General features: G+C 40.7%; 1 protein-coding gene across 1 annotated transcript in view; it reads right to left on the bottom strand.

Moving 5' to 3' along the window:
- The window catches only part of SLC35F1 (solute carrier family 35 member F1), a 397,468-nt gene that overhangs the window by 19,232 nt on the left and 351,872 nt on the right, over positions 1–26,364 (bottom strand). Inside the window, exons 6-7 of the mRNA XM_073337159.2 lie at positions 19,348–19,400; positions 14,712–14,866 (exon numbers count right to left, since the gene is read on the bottom strand). Coding sequence (XP_073193260.1) covers positions 14,712–14,866; positions 19,348–19,400 — 208 coding nt within the window. The remainder of the gene's footprint in view (positions 1–14,711; positions 14,867–19,347; positions 19,401–26,364) is intronic.

Genomic DNA, 26,364 nt, shown 5'->3' with positions numbered 1-26,364 from the left:
GAAAATGTTCAGGAGCCCTTGCAGCATGCTCAGTAGGGTATCTCGAAGGGTGGAGGCCATTTCCACTCCCAAGTGTAAAGTAAAAAAGGCACCCAACTATTCAGTTGTTTCAACCAGACCCAGAGCGAGATAGCCATATCAGAGGGGAGGTGAAGATCTCTGTCCTGAGGGCTGATGCTTACAGGGATGTTTCACTAACTGCAGCAAGAAGATAACCATAAGGAGAAGGATACCAGCCAAGTCAAAGAAATGGATGCTTGCTGCCTGTTCAGCTCAGGATGGTGCAGGGACAGTAATTCCAAATCAGGGGTGCATGTTTTAAATGCGTAGGATTTGTGGCCGGTGTACATTTTGGTACTGAAGAAATATATATGTTTGATACTTTTTTTTATTTCCATAGTATTTGCTGTATTAATGTAATAATAAGATTGCATTTAGATTCATGAGGAGTCCTAGTTAACCCTCAAAACTGACCTCTTATAAATTTGAAGGTTTTTTTTAAGTTTGAGTAACGCTACTACATGCATTGTGGTGTTTTTGTTCCAAACCGGAGCAACTCAGGGTATGGGCATCCATGACTGTTCAAATTTGCAATTTTTTCTTATGTGTTATTATCCACAGGTAGAAGTTCTGCTGTCAGAACAGACTGAGCCGGCTCATTATTCCTACAGTAAAATGGAATTATAGTAACCACGTGTTTATTCAAAGGTTAGTTGGTTACACATAAGCTCCAGGTACCTATAGTACTGACCTTCTGAGACAAAGCCCACTAAATCAAATTAGCACACAAAGAAAATCAAACAAAACAGATATTTAAATGCTCATAATACTATGGGAATAAGCACCATAGAAATGCTTCTGAATAACATATACTCCCATCCCCTACCAATTAATTTTTAAATATTTTCTAGTGATTCATTTTATCAGCTGTCAGTTATCATGAGTGCTTTTTGTTTGTGTGCCTAAGAATTTAATAATGCACCAGCTGCCTGCAGTAATCAATTCTATATTGCTGTATTTGAGGCTAATGGTGTTCAAAAGCAAGGTTACTACAATTGATTCTTCTTGGGGCCTTTGTTTATACGTTTTCTGCTGAGTGTTACAATACGTGCATCCAGCATGGCTTCATTAGAATGGCATTCTTTATCTCAGTTGTACAACTGGAGAATATTCCCACACTGACACAAAGAACCTGCAGCTGCAATTCATTACCTTCAATGTAAGTTACTGTAAATCACCTGGGGTAGGGAGATGGGGGGAGGGAGGGAATACGATGCCATGTTTTCTCATTAGGATTCTAAGAGTTTGGTGTGTTTGCTCCTGAGGACATGACTGAAAATGTCAGACCCTCCCAAAGCCTTGAACTGAGTCAACTCAAACATATTCTGCCACTCTTGCTTGTTCCCTCTTCTTTTCTTGCCCTGCATCTGAATCCTTTCCGCACCATCAAATCTCTCTTAGGGCACAAATGAGGTTCTGCCACCCCTATCATAGGCGACTCTTTGCATGTCATTATGTTGTTGAGTCCCATAAATTCCCCCTCTCTGAATACTGTTTGACAGAGGAATTCTTTCAGTTAGCCCTGTTTGTGTGTTCCTCAAGCTGCCCGATGAAATGCCTGCCGGGGCAAATGCTCTGGCTTCATTCTTAATGCACGTCCCAGATAGTTCCATCTTCTATTCTGGATAACTTTAGTGATCCAGGGTGTTGAATTCTCTGATGAATCTCAGCATTTTTGACAAATTCCATAAAATACTGAATATTTTCCTAAGGCATTTGCTTTCAAAGGCATTTAGACATCCGTCTATACCCTTTGTGGATTTCCAACTTTCATGTCCATATAATAAGGCTGAAAAAACATTTGAGTTGAAGATTCATAGTTTGGTCTTTAAGTGACAGATTTTTTGATGACCAAATCTTGTTGGTCAGCTGCCTCTTGGCTAATTTGTGACATTATTTCCTTCTGGATAGTCCCACTGGCTTGCATGTGAATACCAAGGGGTGAGAATTGACCTACCTTTCTATCCCTTTGCCTTCTAATGTACTGTTAAATCATGCAATGTTTTTGTTGTATCTGTCTACACTTTTTCTCATGAAGTCAATGGCAATGCCAAACAGAAGAAGTGAGAGACGTCATCTTTGTTTGTCACCAGTGTCTATGTAAAACCATTCTCATGAATTGCTGTGTGAAATTTAGTTGACCTGCTTTCCAGAAATTCATGCAAATCTTTTTCTTTGATTCTATTTGCATGTATTTGCATTAGCCCAACCTCTAAAATTTCACAAATAAATCTGAAAACAAACTGAAATTGAGCAAAAAAGTCTACTAAGCTTTGCCTGGTTTTGGGTGGAAACTGCTGAATTTCAAATGGCTTCCATCCAAAAACTGGCCCATGTATACTGGAAATTCAGCTCATGTTCACTGACACTTTTACACACCCCAGCCAATTCCATCTGGAAGAATTAATTACTCTGAATAGGTCAAGATCCATAGAAGTGGGATGGATCAAGAAAATGCAGATGGATAGAAGAGCAGCATGACCATGAAAAAGTCAGTATGGGCAGGCTGAGCCCAGGGGACTGAGCCCAGGACCTGGCCAGACCAGGCGACGGTACCAAGATGGTCTGGTTAAAGACTGAATGTAGGGAGAGCTGTTGAAAGGAGACCAGCCGAGGGTACCAAGGTGGGCCCCAGTTGGGGTGCTGAAGAAGGTATTGCTTCCGGGAAGAGGCCTTAGGGCTACGGCCCCATACCAAGGCCAGGAAAAGATTGTATACCCCAGAAGGCGGGGAACAGCATATGTGGCTTGGCTGGAGGGCTGAGTCACTGAAGACCCACCAAGAGAACCATCAACTGGTGGGTGCCCGCAAGAGACAGGTGCCACCCCACTGAAAGAACTAAAATCAAAAACAGGCTCACACCCAACCAATCAAAAGGGGGCTGTCCAGGAAAGGTGGGTGCCACCCTGAAAAAAGACTGTGATTGCAGGCATATCAGTCAGAGAAAGGGGGTGTCCATGAGAGGTGAGTGCCGACCCCATTACAAGGACAAACTATGAAGTAGGCAATGTCAGTCCTTTTTCCATTTTCCAGGAAATACTGCAACAAATGAGCTGCATTTTGAAAACTGAAGTGACGGGTCAAGTAGAAAGTGGAGGAGAGCAGCTCATAGTTTCTACTGAATGTGAAAGTGCAGCTATTAGCTGGCATCATAGAATCACAGGACTGGAAGAGACCTCGAGAGGTCATCTACTCCAGTCTCGTGGCAGGACTAAGTATTATCTAGACCATGCCTGACAGGTGTTTGTCGAACCTGCTCTTAAAAAGGAGGATTTGCTGCAGGGATTGGTTATCCCTGAAGAACGTCTGGATTTCCCCATGGAAATCTGTCTGGGTGTTAATACAGCTTGGATTCTTGGGTTTCTGAGTCTTCTGTGAAGCTGAAAGGGACATAGCCACATGGTGCTAGGGGAGAAATGGGCAGTGGATCTGTGTGGAGGTTCAGTCAGCTTTGCTGATAGCTTCTATTTCAGTGGAGTTGAGGAGTCCTTTCTTGGCGGATCTTAAGGTCTGCAGGGTGAGGGGCTTTACACTTTCCCACCTCCACACCTCACCAAATCCCTTCTGCTTTAGGTGATAGTTTACAGCTAAATCTGTAAGATCTTGGAGTTTTGCTTCAGTTCTGTCCCATTTCTCCAGGCTTCTTTCTAGGATTAGGTAATCAAATGCACAGTCAAATAGAAGTAAGGTAAGTAAGCAAGGTAAGAAGTAAGGTAACCTAACTGTGAGAACCTGTTTTATGTAGAGAAAAAATATTGGCTAAGATCCTGGGGTTCATCTTTGTATCTTTTAAATAAATTCCATAAGACAATAGGTTCTATTAGGACACTTGCAACCTTGGTTCAAAATTTCATCTGGAAATCAGTACCTCTTGGACTAAAAGGACACGATTTTGGCAATGTACCTTCCTTCCCAGAAGATAATTGTTTTGAGAATGTAAATCTTTCAGCTCAAGTAAATCTGAGCAAACAATTGGACAATGGACAACACAGCTAATTTAGATTTTTTTCCTCTTCCCAAATTGTCCATGAACAGACTGATTTTTTACATTTGTTTGCTACTTGTACCTCTTCAATTCATTTTCATTGCAAATATTCTTTTGAAGTAGTCAGTATCTGCAATGTGATATTTGAGATGTCTGACTGGTCAGATAAGTCACATGCTATTGCTTCTTTACCCTGACTGGATAGATTCACCTTCAAACTATTTCTGCTTCAACCTAAAATTAATGTTGTTTCACCACAAATTTCATTTTTGATTAAATGAATTTCAGTTAATTCAAAATTGCTGTGAATATCTATATGAACAAAACTGCACTTGAACAAATGATCATGAAAAGTGTTTATTTTAAAAGGAGTGCAAATGTATTTAAGTTGAACTATTTACTATTCTCCCATCTTTCAGATCATCCACAGTCTTGCTTAAAAATTAGGATGACTAAATTACACAAGTTGGACTCACCAAATAGCACTTCAGCATCTCTGATGCTATTATATTCTCTACAGTACCCTTTTGGGATAAACATAGTTAAAGCATTCCTTCTAGTGATAGGGATATGCAGTTCAACACGCACACACACACACACACACACACACTACTTCAACAAGGCAGTAATACCTCTGCAGGGTGTAGGACCGGGATATAATAAGGTTTTGTGTCCATTTTTAACATACCGGAGAAGCAGCATCTTTCTCTCTTTCAGAGGACAGCAGGTTAAAAAAAGCTACTCTGGCCAATGATCTACTGATGCTCAAAAGTAAGGCCCATAGTAGAGACATCACTACAATTTGATATACAACTTTGGAGTATTAAAGTACAGAACACTGCTGTCATCCTTAGTCTTTATCAATCGTATACTCAACCTAGAATAATAAGAGGTCTAAATCATGGAGTCAATATACCATTAATCTTGTAACAGAAAAAAGGCATATGTAGCACCCTGACCAGGAAGTAGATGCAATCAAAGGCTTGCTGTTGAGTTACACTAATTGTGAACAGTCTTTTTAAAACTAAAATCCAAAAATCCAAATTGAAACAATTCATTAAAACATTATTTTAGCCTATGGCAATTGATGTTTATGAAGTAACAGCATCTGAAAAAGTGATTTATTGGAACTGAAACCTCCATATTACCTTCTGCGTTAACAGTTGCAGCCTATTATGCAGTACATTTTGATGGCCAGAATATGGCAGTTATAAATTATTTCACAATTCATTGGTTTATGATTTATGAATAATACATTTAAATACACGATAGCATGCAAAAGAAGGAGCAGTCCCTTGATAATACAAGTTTCTCAGAGAACTAGCATCTCAGTGCAAAGTTGCGAACAATCTACGGTCAGACTATGAAACGTCTTGTTAGGGAGCATGTTATTTTCCATTTTGCGCCCTCCCCTGAAGTTCACTTTAGAATTTTATACTATGAGTTAGTGCTCTATAGAGTTATACTAGAGGATAATCTGGTATGGTACTACCAAAGCTAGCTCCTGTGTCCTTCCAATGAAGAGAGACCAAAGAATGACCAGGGACTCTCATTCAACTAAAAACACCTCTATCTCTTTTGAATTGCAGCCCAGTTTTTCAAGCTTGGAAGTCTGATTTTTCTCTAGAATTGGTCTCTAATTGATTAAAAAAATTTTCAGGCATTGATCTGGAACTCTGTCTGCTCAGATGGAAGGCACATAAACAGCACAATTTCACCGTGTTGCTTAATAGTAACTGCATTATTGAGGGTGAGTTACAGTAAGTGGGATTTCATAGTTTGGAAGAGAAAGTAAAAGTAATATAAACTATCAGGTTGCTATATATCGTCAATAGCTTGAATCACTAATAATGATATTTGTCATTAGCATAATTATTATGAAACATTTGTAGTGGTAGTGCCCAGAGGCCCTTATCAGGATAGGGGCCCCATTGTTTTAGATTCTGTTCAAGCTCATAGATAGACATAGTCCCTAGCTCAAAGAGCTTGTAGTATAAACTTATCCATAGAGAAAATATCCTGAAATACAGGTTCTTGACATTTGAAAAATTGGTGGATAACTGTAAACAAATGTTTGGAGTTATAATAATTTGGCTGCGATAGAAAAGGAATTGTGAAAGCTTGCCTGTTGTCAGTAGTAACATCTGACCCACACACCTGTATTCATTTATAATCCCATTTCTTGTCACTGCTGCCCCTTATCCCTTGCACTATCTGCTTAGCCTTCCCTGACTCCCACTCAGCCTAGAATAATGGACCAGAGGCAGAGCACCTGTCAGATCTTGAAATTTAGTGCTCAATCCATTGGCAATTGAAGGGAAAGGAAAGTCTCCCACTGACTTAAATCAGCCTTCGTCCAGGCCCTTAGTGCGGCAGAGGAGAAAGCAACTTGTCGATTGGTTCAAACCTTTTCTCCTACTCTGGTTTACAAAAAACAAAAACAAAAAAACCCACCCCAAAAAGCAACACCTTTTTCTGAAGCTGTTTGGTCACTCTCCGATGTTTAGGACATTCTTTCAAATGATCAATTTGACTGACTATTGCTAGGGGAAAAATAGACAATATAACCATCTTTTGTGAACAGAAGAAAAAGGGCTGTTTGAACTCTTTGTTGTAAAGTACTTCGAGGTTTCTTATTGAAAAAGTGAAGGCTGAAGAATTTCAGTGTTTTTAACCATGCTAGCGCCTAACTGCTTCATTTATATTCTTCATATGTAAAAATGGAGCATATGTGGGGGGTCATAAGGCAGCCTTCTCTATAGTCCTTAAGTTATCAAGTACTTTTAGATTTCCTTCTCAAGTATCAGATTTTACCAATTTAGTATGTGACCCCAAAGTCCATTGAAGTTGACTGAAAGACTCTTATTGACTTCATGGGCCTTGGCTCAGACATTTAGAGACTTTTTTTTTTAACTGAAGCGCCTAATTCTTTTGCTGCAATTCTAGAGGGTTTGGGGGGTTTTTTTTTAATAGCTTCTTACTCGGGGCCAGATTGCTCAGTTAAGCCAATGTCTATCCAGAGCTCATTGGGGTTACTTTGGATTGACACTGGCATAAATGAGATCAGAATCTAGCACTCTGTTTGTACTTTTTTATCATGTTAGAAAAATAGCTTTTTATTGTGTTAGGTTCCTTGAACTCTCTATGAAATACCCATCCACAGTGTTCAACAGAGAAACTCTGATATTAGAGCTAATATAAATTATGTCCTCTTCTGAACCTATAACACTTACAACGCTCTAGTACTAAAAGGGTTTTGAATGTCAAATGTTTATTTGTGCATTCTTGATTCCTTTGTAATCCCTATTTGATTAGCTTTTACAGCAGGATTTGTGACTTTTTTGGTTATCCATGTAATAGCCAAATTGTCCCGATTCATAAATTGTTGCTATGTCCAGAATATCTGAATTTTCAAGGCTAAATCTTGGATAAAACAGAATTTGCCAATTCAGAATATAATTTATTGTGGTTGGCTTGCTAGGTAAAGATATAATATAGTGTGACTGGGCCTGCTGATGCAGAACATAATCAGCATGCATGGTCTAGCTAGTGGAAAATGTAAAATAAACTGCTTAGATTATTTAGTGAGAATACAATTTACTTAAAATAACTAAAGTACAACATATGGCTTGAAAATGAAGAGCATGAAATTTTAAAAGCTGACATTAACATTAAATTAAGGCTGAGACAAAAAAAAACCAAACTATAAAAAAGCCAAACAAAAAACCAGGAGAAATAATAAACCCAGGGATATCATGTATTAATTTCCTGGCATTGATGGCATTGGTGCATCAGTGACAGCTAGAGAATACTGTATTCTACAGCTGGGAAATTAATGGTTTGATGGAAATAGCCTTTGTCTAATAAAACTGATTTAATCCTTTGAGGAGATTACTAATTTTGTTGATAAAGGTAACTGTTGATCAAGGGTAAGCAAACAATGGCCCGCAGGCTGCATCCAGCCTGCAAGCTTTGAAGAGGTTTTAAGCCGCCTGTGAGCTCCCGCTGGGGAGTGGAATCTGGGGCTTGCCCTGCTCCGGGAACTTCAACTGGGGCTCAGGGTTGGGGAGCCACACCAAGCGGCTCCTGGAAGCTGCCGCATGGCCCCACTCTGGCACTCCAGCCTGTGCGCAGGGTCGGGGGCTGCATCACATGGCTCCCGGAAGCAGTTGGATGTCCCCGCTCTGGCGCTCCAGCTGGGGCGCAGGGCCGGGGGGCGCACCATGCGGCTCCCGGAAGCTGCGGCATGACCCCCCTCTGGCTCATACTCACTCCAATGCCCCCTGCAGCGCTCCCATGGGAGCTGCAGGGGTGGTGCCTGTGGACGGGGCAATGTGCAGAGCCAGCTGGCCACACCGCCGTGTAGGAGCCAGAGAAGGGACATGCCACTGTTCAACATTTTCTTCAGTGATCTGGAAGTAAATATAAAATCACTGATGATAAAATTTGCAGATGACGCAAAGACTAGTGGTGTGGTAAATAATTATAAGAACAGGGCAGTCACATACAGCGATCCAGATTGCTTGGTAATCTAAGCCTATTCAAACAAAACACATTTTAATACAGCCAAACGCAGTTATACATCTATGAACATGAAATGCAGGCCATACCTACCAAATTGGGGACTGTATCCTGGAAAGCAATGATTCTGAAAAGGATTTAGGGGTTATAGTGTACAAACAACTCTCAACTTGAGCTCCCAACGTGATGCTGTAGAAAAAGGGCTAATGCGATTCTTGGATGTATATACAAAGGAATGGTGAGGAGGAGTATGGAGGTGCTTTTACCTCTATGTGGCACTGGTGGGATGGATACTGGATTACTCTGTACAGTTCTGGTGTCCACCTTTCAGAAAGGATGTTGAAACATTGGACAAAGCACAGAAAAGAGTCACAAAAATGATTCAAGGGCTAAAGAAAATGCCTTACAGTGAGTGACTCAAAGAGCTCAATCCGTTTATTTTATCAAAAAGAAGATTGAGAGGTAACTTGATTACAGCATGTAAGTAAGTACTGTCATGGGGAGGAAATACTGGGTGCTATAGGGTTCTTTAATCTAGCAGAGAAAGGCATAATGAGACCCAATTGCTGGAAGCTGAAGCCAGACAAATTCAAATTGGAAGAAAGGCACAATTTTTTTAACAGTGAGGTTGATAAACCACAGGAACAAACTACTGAGGGAAGTGATATAATCGCCATCTCTTGATCTTCTTAAATCAAGACTGGATGCCTTTCTATATATATAGGAGGTCCATTATAGCCTTTAACTCTTTGAATCTCTTAAATTATACTTTCCAGGGTCATGTGACTAAGGCTACCTTGATGTCCTTATTTCAGTCCATAGTATGCCTAGGCATTGCAATACCGATATGGTATAAAAATATCTTGCATTTATTTAGCATCTTCCATTCTGGCTGATCTCAAAGCACTTTCCAAATCTTGGATATGGGAAACATCTCCAAAACAGAGCTAGCTTAGTGTGGAGGGTGAAAGCTTTTTAAGAGACTACAGCAATATGACACAACAGCTTAGGGCAGGAGATGAAGAACTGAAACTGCAAGATGAAGGCAAAATGTAATGCAAAGTAAATAACATCCCCTCTACTGGTGCTTCACACTAACGGGCTACCTGTGCTGCAGGACTTTGATAAAATGCATGTGACTCTGAGGGGCATAGCTCACTCTATTGTTGCCTTCACTGTTTGATGTCCGTACATTTTCTTTTATATAGTTTAAAAAAAATTAAAATTCCTTATATATAAATTGTAGTTAGTCTGAAATATAGCAGCAACCTTGACACTATAATGAAACTAAGGGACAGAATGTGGCTGGCCCTGCACAAGTGTGAATGGCAGGAGAGAGGGCAAGAACTTACTCTCCCGTTACACACTTGCATAGGGGACAGACATAATCCCAGTGTGAATTGCAAGAACAGGGGAAGTATTAGCTTCCCAGACATTTCCACACAGGAAGAGACAAGTAACTTGGAATGAAAATGAAGGCTCTACTATAAGACCAGAGACCTGATTCTCTCTCTTCTCTGTTCCCATCTTTGATCCAAGTAACTTCCATTAAAGTACTGTATATGGAAATTACTCATATCTAAGGCCATGTTTTAGTCATGGGTATTTTTAGTAAAAGTCATGGACAGGTCACAGGCAATAAACAAAAACTCATGGCCCATGACCTGTTCATGACTTGTACTATATACTCCTGACTAAATCTTGGGGAGTGGGGCGGCCTGGAGGTGCCATGGATGCTGGGAGGGAGACCCAGGGGGGTGTTGCAGGTACTCAAAGGGCAGCCTGGGGGGGGCACTGTGGATGCTCAGGGGGGCCTCGGACCCCTGCTGGTGCTGTGGGGAGTGGGTGGTGGTGCACGGCCTGGGACCCATGCTGGTGCTGGGGTGGGGCGGGGTTTGGCAGGGCTGGCAGGCTCCCTACCAGGCTCCACGCCTCCCCAGAAGCAGCGACATCCCTCAGGGGAACCACGGTCAATGGGAGCTGTGGGGGCAGTGCTTGCAGGCAGAGGCAGCGCACAGAACCCCGTGGCCGCACCTCCCCCTAGGAGCTGAGGGATACCTCTGCTTCTGGGGAGCCCTACCCACAAGGTAAGCACCACCCAGAGCCCTCATCCCCTCCCATGCCCCAACCCCCATCCCCCCATCCAAACTCCTGTTGCTGCTGGGGAGGGGGAGCAGTGGCCCGAGACTGCCCAGCAGCAGCTGGTGCAGCTGGCCACTGAAGAAGTCATGGAGGTCACTGAAAGTCACGGAATCCATAACTTCCATGACCTCCGTGACAAACTTGCAGCCTTGCTCATATCCAGTGGGAATGGGACAAGGTGACAAGGTCCTGTTTTGATATGGTGTGGTTGAAGGGGAGGTGCAGCCTAGCCTGCCCTCTACTGGAAGTTTCAGCTTGGGACCTGAAAAGGAAGCAGGCACCCACTCCAAGCATCAAGCCTTCTCTGCTTCCTGACTCAGGCCACTTAGTTCCACTGCTTCCCTCTCTTCCTTGGGGTGTATGTATGTTACCCAGTCTTTGTGGCTCTTTATATCTGGTCCTCCAGTCAAATGAAGCCACCCATACTTGGGGTACCATCCCACAATACAACTGTCCACTTAGGCCAGACTGATCTGTTCACTCACTGCAAGAGGTAAAGTAATCCAGGGTCATGTAACAAAAAAATCAAAAGAAATGAAGTCCAAACAAACTGCCTCCTCAATCTCCCACCATGGGGACTCCTCAGACTGGAAGGAGAGAGGCAGGCTGTTTCCCTGCGCACCCCCAAGTTGCTACCTCTTCCTGCTTAAGTATGTACTCTGATGTGCAGGCTGAGTAAAATCCACAGGTTATAATAGGACCTCTGCCTGTCTCTGTTTGGTGGGAATTAAGCCTTTCCCTGGCTGTGTTAGCGTGGAATTTACCCACCACATCTCAGCCCATATAGCACTCATTTTCCCTGCCACCACCAATGTATTTCACAGAAGCTAAAAAACAAGAGAGAGAGACCTAGAGAGAGATTGGGAGAATGTATGGCCTGATTCAATATGATAGAAATAGGAAAAGCAAACAACTCTTTAATTCCTTGTCTTAATTCTGTTTTAGGATCCTGATGGACCTTATATTTCAAGCAGGGAGATGGCTAGATCACTCTTGACAGACAGGTCAAAGGGTTGCACCTGGGCCAGAAGAGTCAGAAGACAGGGGGATAAATGCAATGAAAATTTATGCTGTGCTTAAGATGTTAATTCAGTAAGGAGAATTATGCAGCTACTTGACAGGGCATTGATAAACATCTTTCTCTCACAAGCAGAACATTTGGACTCAGTTACTGATTTAAAAAAAAAAAAGACTTCCAGAGCATTTAGTTGGCAGAATTCGAATAGTTTGATTTGTTTTTTAAAAAAGAACTGCAATTTGCATACTCAGAAATCTATCTCAAGTTGCAAGCCACAAGTAATTATATTTTATTAATATATAAAAGTCACTTCTTACATCATTAATCCTCCATTAGAGTTGAGTTTGAGATACATGCTATATTTTTTGTTTACTACAGACTAACATTTGGGGGCTGGCCAATATAATACACTAGCATATGGAGTGCATATAATACCTATAGATGTTGGTTTATTTATAAGCATACTGTCCTGTATATCAAGATAGCATGAGTCCTTGTTGTAAGAAGATAAAATATTAACAAATCAAAACACTTCAAATATAATCTCTTCTTCACTTTGGTTTCTGAGGCTGTAAGCCCAGTAAAACTCATTTCCTGTATTTTCCATGGATTTTCATAGATTTACTGCTGTAGGTGCAATAAAGCTGTCAGGTGATAAAAGTAGTGGCACAGGGAAAAATCATAACTGTTTCTTGAAAGCCTCATAAAATTATATTCTGTAAGGGGCACTAAACCACTCAGATGATTCTAATTTAGCATAAAGCCATTTGCTGTGAAGTGGGGCTTCACCCATTGGTCAGCACAGCAATAAAAAGAAAGTACCGTGCATCAGAAGAAGAGGTACAGATGGACTGGGAACAGAACAGCTTTTCCGAAACTAGAAAACATGCACTCCTAGAAGGGGAATTAATTTAGGTCATTTAATGCATATGTATTAGACTTCATTATTTCATGCAGGGAGCCCGCTTTACAGCTCTCCTTCATATAAAAATCATACCTGATAGTAAACCAGAGAAAAAGACCAGAATAAGGATCAGAACAAGAGAAATTAATTTGACATGTAAAAAATGTTCAGACAGCTAGAGCTGGAATTTTAATTCAGCTCTTTTACCAGTCCCTTTTCCTCTTTTTAAATTTTCCTCCCCAGTGATCATGAAGATTGTGAAAGGAGACAGATTGGCAGCACTGAGATTGGTACTGCATTGGTGTAGAGGCAGGGCAAACTTCTCCACACTTTCCAATAGGGCTTCCAACTGGAGGGATTATTTTACTATTGTTATTAATTATATCTCTCCTGCTAGCAATCACCATCTCTGAGTGGAGACCAAGGCCCCATTGTGCTAGGCACTGCACACATGCATATAACAGAAAATGCATGCCCCCAAGAGCTTATGAATGTGGGTCATTCTTCATGATAATTCAGTCCTCAAAATCTGGGCTGGGACTGCTGGCAACGATATCAATTGATTATTTTTTTTAAACTTTATTTTATAGAAATGAAACAAAAATGGAACCATTTATCCATCCCCTGCACTTTAGGGTTCAGGTAAAACTGGATCAAGATCCAGCACCAGGGTTTGTTTTGCAAAACCAAAATCACACATCTTTTTGTCCATCTCTATCTGGAACAAACATGGGCCAAAACTAAAATCACATATCCAATTCTTGCTACCCTGCGGAATTATAAGCATTTGGACAAAATGGGACCTGGATCTGATTCTCCTGTTGTGGAATATGGATGGCTTTGCTAAGGCAAAATGACCAATGACATTGTGAAAGCAAATCCAACCTGGGTTTGTCCATCTCTGTTTTTTGTGATGTGGCTACTTGTCCTCAAGAAACTGGACTGACACAACTAAGCACATTTCACTATATGACTCCAAGCAGCCATCAGATAGGAGCACTTTTCAGTCACTAGTGATTTGAACTGGTGATCTAGAAGTAAGGGACTCCATATCCCTTATCAGTCCTGTGGTCCAGCAAGCGCCCTCTACAGTGTGTTTTTAATTTAGTTTTGGATTCCATATGCATCTTTATTTGGTATCTGCAATGCCCTTGAAGAGTCATTAGCATGAAATAATAGGCAAATAAGAAATTTTGTTCTTGGGTTGGGCCCTGAAGTTTTGCATGTGGACATTTCCTCGCCATTCATATACATTAAACCCTTACTCTGGATTGTTTGCCAGGCCAGCATCATCAGGCTTTCATTTTCCTCCACTAGTTTCCAGGTCACCATTTTCCCCATTAAGTCACCTCCCTTTTCGGAATAAATCATGGCTACATAGCAATCGCCTCCAAGAGCATAATGCCATTTTTAAGATGGCCACCCAGGGAGGCTTGTGAATAGTGTGACATAATCCCTTGCAACTGGAGGCCTAGAGTGTGGCCTTTGCCATGTTCTAAATATCAGATGGCTTGAGAGCTAGAGGTTTGACTTTATCATAAGTCTCCTTCACATTCTGATACACTAACAGCCAAGCCATTGGGACAGCTGACAAAAAGGACATTTTTGCAGCTATGTTTTGGACAGCTAAGAGACATCATGCAAAAATAATTCACCAGTTAAAACTATTTCAGATACAGTATGAAACACAAAACAAGATCATCACCTTGCAAAAATATGTTAAGGGATCTGTTAATGGTTTATAAAGTGACTTTCCCCTCACACACCACTTTGGCTCTGGTCAAGGATGGGGGTGAGGGATTAAGTAGGCATGGAGACTGAATTAGCTTCTCCCTCAGAGAGGTAATTTCAGAACAAAGGAGAAGCACACAAAAAGTGGTTTACATTGGGGGAAAGGAGAGTACTGGGAAGACTGCACTTTTAGTAAGTAATAACAGATACATCAAATGTTCTCCACTTCACTGCATAGACCCATCAAAAAAACAGCAGTTCTCGCTGTGGTCCTTAGACTGATTCATTTCTCTGCACCGACACTATTTCAGAGAGAGTCATCATTCAAATACATAATCTATTCAATTTACCTTGTAGTTAAAGAGGAATAATCCACAGAATAGGCTGTACAGGTCGGCTGTGAGCAGGGAGAGGTTGACTGCAGTAGCACTGGTTTTCTTAATGACCACTGGCATGAAGCTGTAGAGGCCAAACATACAGGCACTAAAGCCGACATACAGCAACCCTGGGGGAAGAGGAACAAGATAAAATGATCTACCACAGTCTATCCAAAGGTTCAATATTGCCTAAATTTGTGTGGTGAGAAAGAAGAAAGCCACACTGTTTAAAAAAGAATTAAGAATATTTTTTCAAAGAACATTTATTTAAATTATTAACCTGTGTATATATTTATAGACATACTTGGAGCATTAATATAAATATGTACTATACCAGTGGAAATGTAAAATCCTCTAATAAATCATGCAATCACTACGAATGTCTAAATCACACAGGACCAGATCCCCAGCTGATGTAAGCTGTTACAGCTCCATTGAAGTCAGTGAGCTACATCAATTTAAGTCAACTGAGAATATGACTGATTAAATATGAGAAATGTGTACCAAAACCTGTGTACTAACAACTGTTTTGCAGATATCTTGCCTGGTGTGGTATAAATAGCGTAAGTCATCATGGCAGACTACAGGTTTTTCATTCATTAGGACAATCACACAATCAATAGAACTTGGTGTCTAATTCATAATGAATTATTTATTGAACAAATTACACCTGTTCTTCTGTTTTTGAATTGTCTGTGAGCTCATCACAATTTATTCAAATGTGCTGGATATTCAAAATTATTCAAATAATACATTCTGTGAATAATTTTTGGCCTATAGCTTGTTTGACAGGGGTTTGCTGTGAATATTCTAAATTAGAAATTCATGCTGTTTTGATTGGGCACATAGTTCGTATGTTGCCCGCTGGATGCCCATGTTTTTGTGCCCTGACTGGATGAATGCAATTCTTCAGTGCTGCTACACCTTGACATCAGATGCTATGGTTGGATAGCCCATCTGGGTTGTTGTCAGGCAGTCTGCATTGAGACACTGAAGTTTCTCCATGACATTTAGAGCACCAGTCACTCAAGCAGGTTTTCATCAAAACTCTCTTCACTCATTCAGAAGATCACCAGGTGTCTGTGTGTGGCTGGCTTCATTTTTACATAAGAGAATATTTCCATCCCCTCTTAGACATGTTAAGCAGCTATGCTGTGTGTCTTGCAGATGCCACTGCCATTGAGCAAGAAGCAAGCAAACTACCCATCCCAGTGCAGATATTGCCTTTTCAACATTTTGGACCAGTCCAATAACACAAAGTGTTTTGTAGTTCCCATGAGAATAGCTTTACTATTAAAATAGTATCTTCTATTAATTGTGAATTCCTCTTAATGGGAAATGAAACTGTGTTTTGGGGCATCCCCCAAACTGGACCTAATCCTCTAAGGTGCTGAACATGCTCAGTTCCCACTGAATTCAACAGGAGTTGAGAGCATTCAGGATTAGACCCATAAAATGGATTATACTGCACTTGCAGATAAAGAACTGTCCAATGGACAGGGCACTGGGCTGCGAATAAAGAGACCTGCAGTCTGCTCCTGGCTCTGCCACTGATCTTTCATGTGACCTTGGGCAAATCCCTGTACAACTCTGTGCCTCTATTTACTCTCCCATCCTTCATCTGTCTTTTTAAATTGCATGCTTTTCAGGACAAGGACAGTCTCCTACTATGTGTCTGTACAGTTTGTAACACAGTGGGACATTTAGGCACTGATGTAATATAAATAATACATTCTATTAAAAAAGTAATTTCACTTAAAAAAACATCTGAAGCCCTACCAGGGAAGAATTCACAACAGCAATTATTTGGTGGTTAATCCCAAAGCAAGGTTTTTTTTAAAAAAACTCAACTTCTCCACTCATCTGCACTCAAGCAAATGATAATTCCACTGCTACTGGATGTTGCAATGTGTGCATGAACTAAATTTAGACTCATGCTAGCCCTTCAGAGGCACTGACTTAAAACTGCAGAAAATCTGATACCCAGAGCCTTGAAAGTACAAAATAAGGAATTAACTGATAATAACAATGGATAAAGTCCTGCTGATTTTGTATCTTTTTTTAAAAAAAGCTACCCAGCAAACAAATGCTACCATAATACTCATGGTTTGGATCTCATAGAAGCAGTTCAACAGAAGTATACCTTTGTATAAAACATATATAGTGGTCATCCTAAAATATCAGCAAATGCCCATAGTTACTACACATTGGTATCTGAGATATCACAGTTTCAATCTATACTTATAATATGAAATCACTGTTGTGAATGTTGTATGGTAGGTGGCAAGAGGCCATCTTTCATTATTTATTAGGTTGCCTGCTATGACTTTATCACTACCATTCAAAGGGCTGAAGATTTAACTGTGCTAGGCCACAGGTTTAAATCTGCTGCACAGGATAACTATTTAGGACAAGCAAGGTTGTGTCCTCCTTGATGTTGTCTTGTCAATCACTACTTGACAAACTTACAATGCTGCCAACGCACTGGAAAATTCACCAAGTACAGTAGAAGCCAGGGAAGAATTCAAAACTATACAAAGTTATCATCATTTTATCCATGTTCTTTGGCAACTCAACCACATTTCGAATTATTGCACTCACAAAACAAGTACAGCTGTACACCATTCTTGGCAGGTTGTTTTCCTCCTTCTACTCTTACAAATTGTGACTAACTTGGGAAGACATTTTAATGGCAGTGGAGACCACCGAGTGTGACTTTATTTTAAGGGCACACTTAACTAATCCTGAATTACAACAGAACTCTTGTGTAGCTACATATGACATCCACATAACTCGGAGATGAATTCACTGTGATGATTGCTAGTACCATCAGTAACAAATTAATTCATGATCATAGGCTTCTTAACATGAAAAGTTACCAATCTCTGCTAGAGTTTTGTTAAAGATCTCAGACGAATGAAAGCAAATGAATCTACAATCTGCAGCATGGTTTGTTCCTCAGCTGATACTTTAACTGATTTGTCATTTAGTTTTCAATCTCGTGTAAAATTTCCAAGACTTGTAGTGACAATGCTTCATGACAGATGCATTGCTCTGTTAAGGTTTAGGATAATTAGAGGAAATAGTGACTAAAGCAGTAAAGAAAGGAACACACTACCATGTTACTTATCACTCCACTTCTCGGAGATTCCCTATATAACCAGCTGATTTCCATATTTCTGAGGTGATACCTTGATGCTCATTTTGAAACTAGGTTAACAAGATGCTGTTGCTGTATAATCAAAGCCTGATCTTCTGCTCAGTATTTCAACCTCTTGCACAGAATGTGGTATTGTGTGTTATCAGCATTCAACTAAATGCTTCTATTGTCACAGATGCCAACCATGATGTTTTAGGAACTAACTGTCCCTAAATGTTGATTTTTCAAAAAGGGGAAATAATTTGCTTGAGTTATCAGAACAGAATCTTAGACTCAAACTCATTTTCCAACTTGAAAAGGGAATAAGCCAGCCAGTGTGCAAAGTGAATCACTACAAGTTTCATAGTCCAGCTATGCTGGAAGGACAGGTGGCACTGGATGTGGTTTAATTAGGCCACAACTTTATTCTTAACTGTCTGGGAGTAGTTGGCAGATAAATATATAAAGTGCAGGTTGTCATATATACTTGGGGGGGTTTCCAACAGCCCTCCCCCTTACCCATCCTGGACCCCAGCAGACCTGCTGTTGGAACCTCGCCATCTCCACTCCTCGAAGGAGGGGGAGTTGGCTCCCTGCTGTGCAGTAATAAGAGCCCCGAATCCCCCATGTTTCTGCTTCTTTAACAAATACCTCCTTTAAATCCTTTACCAATCCATTTTATCTGGTCCAAATAAAAGAGGGCTTTTCCTGACTGGCATGGACCTCTATAGTACCCCTTCTCTTCTAGTCACCTGGGAGGAGGGATGGGTTAATGTTCCCACACGGACATGCTCTGCAGCATCTGTAAAAGTTGCTCCATTCCTCTCTAGCCCCTTAATGAGGTACACACCTTCCTCCAACAAGCCAAACAATGGTGCCCCCACCCCCCTCTTAATATGCAGTATGGTCATTGTGCATGATGCTACCAAAAACTTACTTGAAATATATGTCTGTTACAACTCACCAAGTTCACTTGGAGAGCAATTAACTATCTGCATGCAGAAATGCTCCCCTCAGAAAAGGTTTTATGGACCTGAGAAATCCAGTGCAGGCAATTTTCTTTTACAGTTTTTTGTTAAGTTCTGTTTTCTTTCCTTTGCACTGAGTGTAAAATGTTGGCTTTTAACAACCACTATGGTTATTTGTCTCAGTGCTGCACTGAATTTTGGAATGAGAAGCCTGTTATTGGTGAGGTCACCCTGCTACCAGAGTGATTTACTTATGACATTCACATGCTTCTTCTCTGCCTAAAGCCTAATGGTGCAGGGAATATATAATATGGCAGTGGGAGAAGTGGGGGCATAGATCAGTTTAAAAGGTTATGAGGTATGGAGTTCCAACCTTTGACAGTAGCTTGCTTGAATATAGCAAACCTTGCCTCCTTTAGCCCTCCCACACTCCTCCCTAAGAATTATTCCTCCTGTTGCTTTCTTCAGCAACAGTCTTCAATGAAGTGAATTATCTTCTTACCTATTTGCCAATCCCAGGGAACTTTTAACAACTCCTTGTGTTCCATTATTGCACTGGAAAAGAAAAGAAGGCAAAGTTTGATGGGAAGGAACAGAACTTAAATTACTTCCACTCATGCAATTCATATGGTGGACAACACAAAATGAATAGCCTTATAACAACAGACTCTGGAAACAGCTATACAGACCAAATGCAGTCGGACCTTGATAACCCACTTTGGTTTTATCCCTATATCTGTGTGTTGGAAAGATCTTTGGTGCAGTAATCAGATTTTATAGCATGTGATTTGCCCTGGTTTATCTCCAAATCTCTGGCTGTTAATCCAGAGCTGCCCCTCCCCCGCCCGCCCCCCCCCCCACTTTCATACCAGCTTCATACCTAAAGCTCTTGAACTTTAAGGATTGATAATGTATCTGCATGAGTTATACACTCTTCAAAGCTCCTCTGCAGTGTAGAATAAATACAATGATGAGTAAATCACAGACTTGAGGTGGCAGATTTCATAGAATGGTCTTGGGGAAAACATCCAGTGCTACAATTTGTCAAACATTAAGAGAGAAACCACGTAATCATAGCAATAAAACTCAAGAAACAAAACTAAGGGTGGGCCAAACTGAAGGAGTCCATTCAGGATTTAGTTTCAAGGTTAACTGAATTTTAAAAGCCCATTAACACGAAGACTCTTATTATTTGTGTTATTGTAGTGCATAAGAGTCCCTGCTTTGGACCAAGACCCCCTTGTGCTAGGCACAGACACAGAACAAAAAAGCGGTCCCTGCCCCAAAGAATTTATAAAGACAAAAGACAAGAGATGGATACGAATAGATGGGGGAGTATAAGGAAATAGTGAGGTGCCAATAAGGCCCCCCGTGCTCTAATGATGGGATCCTACAGGTCAGGACTCCTCCTAGCTAGTTCACCACTCAACCAGCCTTCTCTGGCCTGTGATTTGGGGATGAAACCCTGCTGTGCAGGGCTCTTATGAGTTTTTGATTCTTAAAGTGAAGATCCCCCTTTCCTCTCATGTACAGAGAGGCTTAAAATAATTCTGAAACAATTTTCAAAAAGCATAATATGCAGCTACCACTTTTCTTTATTATTATTATGAGTTTCCAGCTGCACCCACCAGGCACAAGACAAAAGGAGGCACGGTTCCTGTCCCAAAGAGCTTGCACTCCAAAAAATACAAAACAAAGAGAGAGATGCATAGGAAAGGAAAGGGGACCCACAAACAAGTGATAGAATACACTATGTATGCTTCAGAGTTTTCATGACAATACTTTTGCTTAGCTTTCTAATATATAAATATTTAAAAATATAAGAATGTCCATACTGGGTCAGACCAATTGTGCATCTAGCCCAGTGTCCTATCTTCTGACAGTGGCCAATGCCAGATTCTTCAAGAGGGAATGAACAGAATAGGGCAATATCGAGTGATCCATTCCCTGTCATCCAGTTGCAGTTTCTGGAAGTTGGAGGTTTAGGGAGAACCGCAGCATGGGTTTGTGTTTCTGACCATCTTGGCTAATTGGCATTGTTGGACTTATCTTCCATGAACTTATTTAATTATTTTGTTAACCCAATTATACTTTTGGCCTTCACAACATCCCCTGGCAACAAGTTCTACAGGATGACTGTGTGTTTGTGAAGAAGTATTTCCTTTTGTTTGTTTTAAACCTGCTGCCTATTAATTTAATTGGAAATTTAATTTTCCCTACTTCTTGTGTTACAGGAACGGGTAAATAACATTCTTTCTATACTATTCATGATTTTATACACCTCTATCATACCTATCTTAGTTGTCTCTTAAGCTGAACAGTTCCACGCTTTTAAACTTCGCCTTGTATGGAAGGTGCGGGGGTACCATGGATTTATATAGTGACATTATGTTATTTTCTGGCTTATTATCTAGCCCTTTCCTAATGGTTTCTAACATTCTGTTTTTTTGGTTTTTTTACTCCTGCTGCATACTGAACAGATGTTTTCAGAGAACTATCCACATTGACTCCAAAATCTTTCTTGAATGGTAACAGCTAATTTAGACTCCACCATTTTGTAGGTATAGTTGGGATTATGTTTTCCAATGTGCATAACTTTACACTTATCAACAGTGAATTTCAGCTGCTACTTTGTTGCCAAGTTTAGTGAGATGCCTTTGAAACTCTTCACAGTCACTTTTGAACTTAACTATCTCGAGTAATTTTGTATTGCCTTCAAATTTTGCCACCTCAGTGTTAACCCCCTTTCCCAGATTACTTATGAATATGGTGAACAGTTCAGATCTTTGGGACCTATTTATTTACCTCCATCTGAAAACTAACCATTTATTTCTATCCTTTGTTTCCTATCTTTTAACCAGTTACTAATCCATGAGAGGACCTTACCTCTTATTCCATGACTACTTAGTTTTCTTAAGAGCCTTTGGTGAGGTACCTAGTCAAAGGCTTTCTGAAAGTCCAAGTCCATTATATCTACTGGATCACCCTGGTCCACATATTTGTTGACACCCACAAAGAATTCTAATAGATTGGTGAAGCATGATTTCCCTTTATAAAAGCCATGTTGGCTCCACCCCAACATACCATGTTTATCTATGTGTTTGATAATTTTGTTCTTTACTATAATATCAGCCACTTGCCCTAGTACTGAAGTTAGGCTTACTCACCTGTAATTGCCAGAATCACTTCTGGAGGCTTTTTAAAAAATGGGTGTTACATTAGCTACCCTCCAATCATCTACAGAGGCTGATTTAAGTTAGTAGTTCTGCAATTTCATATTTGAGTTTCTTCAGAACTCTTGGGTGAATACCATCAGGTCCTGGTGACTCACTACTGTTTAATGTATCAGTTTGTGCCAAAGCCTCCTCTACTGACACCTCAATGTGGGACAGTCCTTCAGATCTGTCACCAAAAAAACCCAAAAAACCAAAAAACCACAGCTCAAGTGCAGGAATTTCTCTCATCCTCTGCAGTGAAGACTGATGCAAAGAATTCACTTAGTTTCTCCTCAACGGCCTTGTCTTCCTTGAGTGCTCCTTTAGCAGCACCCCGATTGTCCAATGGCCCCACAGACTGTTATAGCAGCTTCCTGCTTCTTATGTACTTAAAAAAAAATTCTGTTAGTTTTTGTGTCTTTTGGTGTTTGCTCTTTCAAATTCTTTCTTGGCCTGGTTTATTACACTTTTACACCTGACATGCCAGAGTTTATGCTCCTTTCTGTTTTCCTCACTAGGATTTTACTTCCGATTTTTAATGAAAGTCTTTTCGCCTCTAACCACCTGTTTTATTCTGCTGTTTAGCCATAGTGGCATTTTTGGTCCTCCATTTTTTTTATTTGGGGTATACATTTACTGTAAGCCTCTATTATGGTGTTTTTACAGAGTTTCCATGCCGTTTGCAGGCATTTTGTGACTGTTGCTTTTACTTTCTGTTTAGCTAGCTTCCTCATTTTTGCACAACTTTCCTTTTTGATGTTAAATGCTGCAGTGGTAGGTGTCTTTGGCACTTCCCCCCCACCCACAAGGATATTAAATTTAATTACACCATGGTCGCTATTATTGAACCATTCAGTTATATTCACCTCTTGGACCAAATCGTGTGCTCCACTCAGGACTAAATCAAAAATGGCCTCTCCCCTTGTGGGTTCCAGGACAAGTTGCTCCAAGAAGCAGTCACTAATGTTGTCCAGAAGTTTTATCTCTACATCCCTTCCTGAGGTGACATATACCCAGCCAATATGAGGATAGTTGAAATCCGTCATTATTATTGTGTTTTCTGTCTGTAATCTCCTTGAGCATTTCACAATTACTGTCACCATCCTGGTTAGGGGGTCAGTAGTATATTCCTACTGCAATACTCTTATTGTTGAAGTATGGAATTTCTATCCATAGAGATTCTATAGTACAGTTTTATTCATTTAAGATTTTTACTTTATTTGACTCTATGCTTTCTTTCACATATAGTGCCACTCCCCCACCACTGCAATCTACTCTATCATTTCTATATATTTTAAACCCTGATATTACCAAGTCCTGTTGATTATCATCATTCTAATAAGTTTCTGCTGTGCCTTATTATATCACTATCCTCATTTAATGTCAGGCACTACTGTTCATCCGTCTTCGTATTTAGACTTCAAGCATTTGTATATAAACACTTGTACATTTTGCCAGTAATCAGTTGCTTGCCTTTGTGTGTTATATTTAAATGGGACTCTTATGTTTGACTGTTCCTCACTAGTTCCTACCTGTATTTTATCAACTTCTTTCCTATCCTCTTTACTAAGATATAGAGTTTCCCCTTTAATAAACTCTTCCCTAAGGGATGTCTCCACCCGAATTGTGTGCTCCATCACACCTGTGAACTTTACTCCAGCCCTTAATTTTAAAAAATCTTCTATAACCTTTTCATTTTACATGCCAGCAGCCTAGTTCTGTTTTGGTTTAGGTGGAGCCCATCTTTCCTGTATAGGCTCCCACTTTCCCAAAAGGTTCTCCAGTTCCTAATAAACCTAAAACCCTCCTCTCAACACAATTATCTCATCCACACTTTGAGACCCCACAGTTCCACCTGTCTTTCTGGCCCTGTGCATGGAACTGGAGTATTTTAGAGAACACTACCATGGAGGTCCTAGACTTTAATCTCTAACCTAGCAGCCTAAATTTGGCCTCCAGGAGCTCTCTTTTACTTTTCTGTATGTCACTGGTACTTACATGTACTATGACCATCAGCTCCTCCCCAGGACTGCACATAAGTCTGCCTAGATGTCTCATGAGATCTGCAAACTTTGCATCTAGAGGGCAATTCACCATGCGGTTCTCCTGTCATCATAAACCCAACTATTTATATTTCTAATAAGCAAATCTCCCATCACTATTACCTGGCTCTTCCTAATAATGGGGGTTTCCTCCCCAGAAGGAAACCATGATGTCATCTAGAAGGAAGTTCCAAATATAGAATCATTTCCCTATGCTCCGGCTTGATGTTCTCCCTTCCCTGAGATTTTTATCCTTTTCAACAGCACAGACGCTGTCAAACTGGTGGTGGGACCACTCTATTGTGTTTCCTGAAAGTCCCTTCTATGTACCTCTCTGTCTCCCTTAGCTCCTTCAGTTCTGCCACTCTAGCCTCAAGAGCTCATATTGTGTCTCTTTGGCCATGAGCTTCTTGCATCAAATGCACATATATACCATGTGCCCATGCTGCATTCACTGCAATAAACTGGAGAGCATCCACTCTGTGATGGACTTCTGCCTGCATTCTTTTTACTTTTGCAGGAGTGGTTTTGGGGTTTTATTTATTTATTTTTTTGGGGGGTGGCGTTATTGGCCTAAGTTTAGAGTATGTTTGCTAGGTGTCTTCCTCCTCTCCCCCTTTCTCTCATACTCATTTCCCTTTTTCCCTTACCTCCTGTGTCTTTTTTTTTCAAGAGGTCTTTCTGACCCTCTTCTAGTAGTTATGTTATAGTCCCTCAGCCACCTCTCCCTCCTACTGAACTCTCCCTACCTAATCTTGGTATCTCACTCTGTTTTATGCTCTCACATTCTGTCATGGAACTCTCTCTGCTTGAGAGCTGGACCTGAAAGGAATGTCTTTCAAACTCCCTCACAAAACTTCCCTGTTCACTAGCTTCTCTGGTTGCTGTGGAGCTGGCTCTTTAAACCCTTGTTCTACCTGAGTTAGCCCCGCCCCCTTGTCAAAGCATCCTAAGGAGGTTAGGAATCAAGAGATCGCAGTTAGTAAGCTCATTAGTAAGCTCTCAGCCTAGCCTAGCAGGCCACTTGGCTCAGCACAGAGCCCCCCAAAACAGACCATATTATAATCTTCAAGCAAGCAAGCAAGCAAGCAATATTTAAAGGAAGAGAGACAAATTACTCTACGTTTAGTCATTGCAGTAGAGGTGTGTCTCCAGGAGGGGTTTCAACAAGGAGAAGGCTGTGATTTTGTGGACTAGCTCAGGAAGGGCATCCCATGTATAGAGGGGCAGCATACATAGAATAAGGCAAGGCAATGATTGTTGAAGAAGCAAATGGTGCCTCAAAGCTGCAGAGCAAACAAGGAGATGAGGGTAGGGAGACAAGAGGCTAAGTGGCCCAGTACTCTGGAAGTTCAAGTGTAGAGGATGAGGGTGGGAGACAATGATGAGAGGAAGACAGAGAGCTAGGTGTCAAAATCAGAAGGGGAAGTTAGTTGGTGAGAAGAGGACTGTTCATGATCTATAACAACTACATGGTAAATGAGGGGGACATACAACCTAATGGAGTGTTGTTCCACAGAACATAATTTACTGCCATATACTTCTTCTGTATTGCCGTTTCCTGACCTGGAACCTTGCAGCAAAGTTCTTAGATTTAACTTCATTTAAATTGTTGCTCAGCAGGGTAACCTCATGAGTCGCAGCATTTTGTTTTCAAGACAATCCTGGGGGACAGCCCGTAAACAGAGACATACGTCTCATGCATACAAAGGCACGTATAATTCCATTCTTTTACAGACAAACTGATCTCATTATTTTATGCTCAGCATTAGATTTACAAATATATCAATAGCAAACAAATACAATTTCTTCCTCCTTTCCCTGCCCCCTCCCCCCTGTCCTCAGGATGCAACTCTCCAGACAAGAGTAAGCTAGAATGAAATATTGCAGCTTTACTATCAAACTCACTCTTCCTCACACTAGATTTTGTAGTAGATGCTTCATTTTTCAGACTGTTTTATGTTTCCTCACTACAGTGCCCAGATTAGCATCCATTAATTTCTATCCCAGCACCCACGGATGCCACCAAAATAGGTGCTGTTGCTGACGTGCTGGGCAACTGTCTAATTTCCAAGTCAGATTCCTTCTCCAGACTGTTCCCAGCTATTTTAGATCCTCATTGCACTGAAGTAGCTAATAATCACCCACAGCTTTTCAAGCTATGCTTATATAAATGTAATGCAGAAAACTCTAATGGTGTATTGCATTATTATTTTAATATAATATATCGTGCTTTTCATCCATAGGTTTTAAAGCAATTTA

Source organism: Lepidochelys kempii, chromosome 3 (assembly GCF_965140285.1).
Source record: "Lepidochelys kempii isolate rLepKem1 chromosome 3, rLepKem1.hap1, whole genome shotgun sequence".
Lineage (NCBI taxonomy): Eukaryota > Metazoa > Chordata > Testudines > Cheloniidae > Lepidochelys > Lepidochelys kempii.
This window is presented reverse-complemented; position numbering and strand designations above follow the sequence as displayed.